The 5,533-nt window shown below is 30.1% G+C and overlaps 1 protein-coding gene across 2 annotated transcripts; it reads left to right on the forward strand.

Moving 5' to 3' along the window:
* LOC107624449 (transcription factor bHLH57) lies at positions 517-4,428 on the forward strand. 2 transcript variants are annotated; one of them, XM_016326945.2, is made up of 4 exons: positions 517-1,068; positions 1,546-2,289; positions 2,776-3,258; positions 4,036-4,428. In XM_016326945.2, exons 1-4 carry the CDS (start codon positions 1,036-1,038, stop codon positions 4,114-4,116), a joined length of 1,341 nt encoding a protein of 446 aa, XP_016182431.1. In that variant the 5' UTR covers positions 517-1,035; the 3' UTR covers positions 4,117-4,428. The 2 variants fall into 2 exon arrangements, with proteins under 2 accessions (XP_016182431.1, XP_016182436.1); XM_016326950.2 differs by lacking the exon at positions 517-1,068 and adding an exon at positions 1,092-1,284.

Consider the following 5,533-nt stretch of genomic DNA (forward strand, 5'->3'; position numbering starts at 1 on the left):
TTGAACAGAATAAAAAACTAAAACACAAATTCAAATAATTAAAATTTATTAAAAATAAAAATATCATATAAAATATTTTCTGAAAACTAATTCCGAATATTACTTCTAATATTTAGACCTTATTATAGCAAAGAGAGAAGGGGAGAAGAGAGTCCCACAACCTTGTGTCCCCCCTGCTGGACAAAAAACTGCCACCGCCAATAATGCCTCTTTGGGACCTTATTAGTTATTGGAAGATTTTCAAGTATACCGTTATATCGATGTATCAGTGAAATTTTTAATCGTTGATCTTAATTATATATATTATATATATCTTTTATAATTAAGATCAACAGTTAAAAATAACTGAAATACCGATACGACGGTATACTTAAAAATTTTCCAATATTAATTAGTATCGTCGGCTGGAGTAACACAAATTGATTTCTTGTAACCTCTTTATGTATTCACAACTTCAAATGCATCATCTTCTACTACTATATACCAGCATACTACTATATTAGTAGTGTTATTATCTATTCCTAAAACCTCAAACCCCATTTCTCAATTTCCCACCTTTCATTTCTTACCACCTTCCCTTCCTTTCCTTCTTAGCTTCCACTACTGTTCCATGTTTCAACTCTTCTCTATCTATCTAGGCCCCAATCAACAACCACCGTTGTTTAATTTCTTTCTCTCTCTCTCTCATCTTCCTTTCTTTCTCTTTCTCTTTCTCATTCTCAAAGTGCATAGTAGTAACAAGCATTTATTACATTCCTCTATTGATATATAAAGGGGGAGAGGGAGAGTGTAATAGGGTATATATGAAAGTGCACAAGAAGAAGAAAGGAATATAGTGATGATACTCAAATGGGGTCCTATACTCCTGCTTCTGCTTCTGCATTACATTAATTACCATTCTTTTCATAGTATTCATAAGAAGGAAACACTATATATACTATTCTAAGGAATGTTGGTCACTCTTCTCATCTACTAGAAACAAAGAAACAATTCAAAACCATTTCTACTATTCATTATTCTTCTTCAGCCTTCAATATGGAGAGCCTCCAAGGACCCCTCAATTCATGTGTATGTTTTTTAATTTTAATTATTTTCTACAATCTCCATTTTCTTTTTCTATAGACTCAAGGAATTGAGGAAAAGGTACCACTGCCATTTTGCTCATTTCAAAACACTTTTGCATTAAATGCAACATTGCATTGCCATTATTACTTTTTTTTTTTCTTCTGAGAAAAACAAAAGGAGAAAAAGATGTATCTTCTGTGCTCCCTCTCTGCTGAAAAGGTTCCCTTCTCTGTTGACATTCTACTTCTGCTCCCCTATTTTATTTATGTTTTTTTGACTTTTTTTTTTCTCTCTTCAATTCTGCATATATAGCTAGATAGACTTATAGACTTGACCCTTTTCTAGCTCCATCCCTCCATTAATGGTAGCATAATATATATTCCTTACTTCTTTTTGAAAGGTTTACTTTATTTGGTGTGTGAGAACTGAAAAATAAAAAGATCCCAAAAATTAATTATCTTTATTTCTTTTTTCTTGTAGTTCTTTGGTGAGTCACATTTGGAATTGAACTATTTAGAGCAACAAGGTTTGGTTTTGGATTCAGAATCAGCATTGAGGCTTGAAGAAGAAGAAGAACAAGTCTTAATGATATCAAGCTTAGAAGATAACATGCCATTCCTTCAAATGCTTCAGAGTGTGGAATATTCTCCAAACTACTCATCACAACAACAATGCTTCTTCCCTTTCAAAGATCCAACAAACTTTCAAACTCTTCTAAGGCTTCAACACTTGAAAAACCATAACAACAACAACAACAATAATAATAATGTTCAAGAACTTGATCAAAAGAGTTGTGTCACACATGATGTCATGGTAGAGATGCAACAACAACAACAACAACAACAATCACATTCACCAGTGAAATCTGAGAGCTATGAGCTTCATCAACAACACCACCAAGCTTCAGCCTCAGCTTCATGTTGTGTTGAGAATAATAATAACAACACCACACCAACAAAAGCTATTACTGCTGCTACTGAGAAGTGTGGTGGAAGAGGAAATAGCAACACTCAAGAAGTGTGCCAGAAATCCCAACAGGTGGGAAGTGTTGCCACAACAACAAGGGAGAGGAAGAAGAGGAAGAGAACAAGGCCTGCCAAGAACAAAGAAGATGTGGAGAATCAAAGAATGACTCACATTGCTGTTGAAAGAAATAGAAGGCGCCAAATGAATGATCATCTCAGTGTTCTAAGGTCCCTCATGCCCCCTTCCTATATTCAAAGGGTATGTTCTAAGTTTATATTTATGAATTATGAATGTATGTCAGATTTTGAGTGTTCTTTTTTTTGGCATGAGTTTCTGAATGCTTCAAAATAATTTTTTAACTTACTTTAATGTACAAAATTTCAAGGACAAATTACAATGGAATTATTATTTTATATTCATTACATACTCATGGTTACACTGATTTTTCTCTTTGAATAAAACAACCCCATTTCTAAAAAATAGATTCTTTTACTTGGTTCATCATAAAAATTCAATCTTTATACAGTCCCACATGCTAAAGTGTAAGAAAATTTTCTGCATTCTGTAAATAAACAAACCCCATTTCTTCAAAATAGTTTCTTTTGCTTTGTTAATGTTAAAAATCCAATCTTTTTCAGTTTCACATGTTAAAACACAGTAAATTTTTCTTTTTTTTAAAAAAAATATATTTTAATGCTTTATTTATATTTTGATGATGATGAAGTGTTAAATGGGGTGTGGTAGGGTGACCAAGCTTCAATCATTGGAGGTGCAATTGATTTTGTGAAGGAATTAGAGCAATTGCTTCAATCCCTTGAAGCACAAAAAAGGATGAGAAGAAAGAACAATAATAATAATAGTAGTAACAAAAATGAAGATGCTATTGGTTTTGGTTCTTCCTCTAATTCTTCTTCAACAACAAATGGTGGTTATGATGGAATAATGAGATCATCAACAACATCATTATCATTATTATCCACTGAAGAAGGAAACTTTGGTGGTGGTGGTGGTAATGGTGATGAATTAAAAGCTGAGAACAAATCAGAATCAGCAGAGATAGAAGTGACATTGATTCAAACACATGTGAACTTGAAGATTCAATGCAAAAGGAGGCATGGTCAATTGGTAAAAGCTATAGTTGCTTTGGAAGATCTTAGGCTATCAATTTTGCACCTCAACATTACTTCATCTTCTGATGATTCTGTACTCTACTCCCTCAATCTCAAGGTATTACATTGTCTTTTCTTTCATCACTTCATATACATTTCTTTTTCTTTTTTAAATTTTTGGTCAAACTCAAGAAAGTGGAATCAAGTCAGTGTGTACTGTTCTCTTCTGACTTGCAAGCTCAGCAAAAATTAAAAAATTAAAAAAAAAAAAGAATGGCTTCCCTATTTCCAACATTGTTGTTAGTTAATATCTTGATAAATTGAAATTATCAGCTAGTTCATGTTTAGGTTATTTGAAATTCAAAATTTCAGTGCAAAATTTTTTTTATTTCTTCATCTTCCTAATTTCTATAATTCAAAATAATATATAAACAAAAGTTTATTTCAAAAAAGAAGAAAACTATTATTATACAAAAAGTAAAATTTAATGGTATTGGTATTTATAAATTTTTTCTTGTTAATTTGGTTTAAACATTTAAAAAAAATAAATAAAGCCATCCCCTATTTTCATTCTGTGGTTCAAGTTCATTCAAGATGATGATAGAGACAAATTTTACTTTCATTTAAAAAAAAATCTTAAATTAAACCAAAACTACTAAAAAAAGAAAAAAAAATTATGTGTCAATACAACAATAAATAGTATTTTTTTCTAAAAAAAATAAAACACTTTTTTTTTACAGTAATCATTATATCTATCTTAATCTAATTATTATAGAGTAGACAAGCCTTTAATATATTCTTTTTGTTGTAGCACCATTAAATAGATATATATGTACATTCTTTAATTTTTGTGTAATAAATATAAATAAAGTTGGCATGTTGTGTGGTGAAGCAGATTGAAGAAGGGTGTAGGCTAAGATCAGCAAATGAGATAGCTGAAGCAGTTCATCACATATTCAACTTCATTAATGGTTAGCTTCATTATTCTATTATGAAAGAAGAAGCTTAAGGAATAAAAGGACCAAAGCAAAAATGGCAGAAATGGCTGGGAAACGGGGAACACATGGCACTCATTATCTTGTCTACATGTATCAATGTCCATGTTAGGTGATTATATTATTATAGAGGGGGGTTACTACTCCAACTATATACATGTGATCATATATCTATTTTGATATTTGTTTTTGAATCTATGTGTCATGTGTGTGTGTGTGTGTGTGTGGGTGTTAATTTTTCTTTTTAATTAGAAGTCTAATATTGTATGATATGTTTTTCATATTGTAATTTTTAATTGTTTGAGAAATGCTCTTTTTTTTTTAATAATATATAGCTAGTTAGTTATCATTAATTCATGATTATATATTATACTCTTACCCAATATATTTTTTGTTTGCCATTGGATAAGGTCTAAATTTAATATATTATTTAATAAAAATGTAATAGCATTCATTAGCCAAAATCTATCTAAGTTAATATTTTTTTTTATTTTTTGGTTGAAAAGAATAATAAATAAAATTTATTTACATTGATCAGTATATTAATTAAAGAGAAATGTTTGTTAAATCTACTTTATACATAGAAGGATGTTATTATCTTTTTGCAAATTTTGGTTAATGAGATGAAGAACACCAAAAGCTCAATGCATTAATAGAAGTTAAACAAAGAGGATTGCTGAATTTCATCATTTGAATGATCTAGGAAGATGAAATTACCTAGTGTTAGTTATAAGAAATAGAAGCAATAATTATAACGTATTTGGTTTTGAGAATAAGACAAGATAATATATTAAAAATAAAATATAAGATAAAGATACAAAAATTAATATTTTGTATTTTATTTAATAATAAATTAGAATAAAATACAAAAAAATATAATAATGAAACAAGTGGTGATGGTGATCTTATTCCATTGAAGTGATTATTAATGATGAACATGAATAGGTGATAGTTTAAAATATGATTGAAGTATTTGAGAGATTTGGAAGGATGGATTGTGGTATGGGAATAGGAGTGGGTGGTATGGGGCCAAAGATGTTTCACTTTGAAAATGTTGGAACTCTCATCATTGCAAAGGAAGGGGAATGATGCTTCTCTTTCTACATTGACTTTGGGGTGTCATGTCCCTTAATACTATAAAAATATAAAAAAGTTTCATGATTACAAAATTGGCATGCACCCTTTCTGCTTCTTTCTTTTTGGCCTTCACTTCACGGCACCGTGATTCAGTTTATTGCCAAAATCTTGCAAAATTTACAGAAGAATAAAAAAAAGTAATAATTTTGCAAATAAAGAAAATATGAGGCTAAATTTTTTACTTATAGGACTCAAATGGGTAAAGTCCCTAAAATTTAGGCTTTTTGGGAATTTCTCCAAATATATATGGAGAGTTGGAGA

This window comes from Arachis ipaensis, chromosome B02 (genome assembly GCF_000816755.2).
Source record: "Arachis ipaensis cultivar K30076 chromosome B02, Araip1.1, whole genome shotgun sequence".
Taxonomy (NCBI): domain Eukaryota; kingdom Viridiplantae; phylum Streptophyta; class Magnoliopsida; order Fabales; family Fabaceae; genus Arachis; species Arachis ipaensis.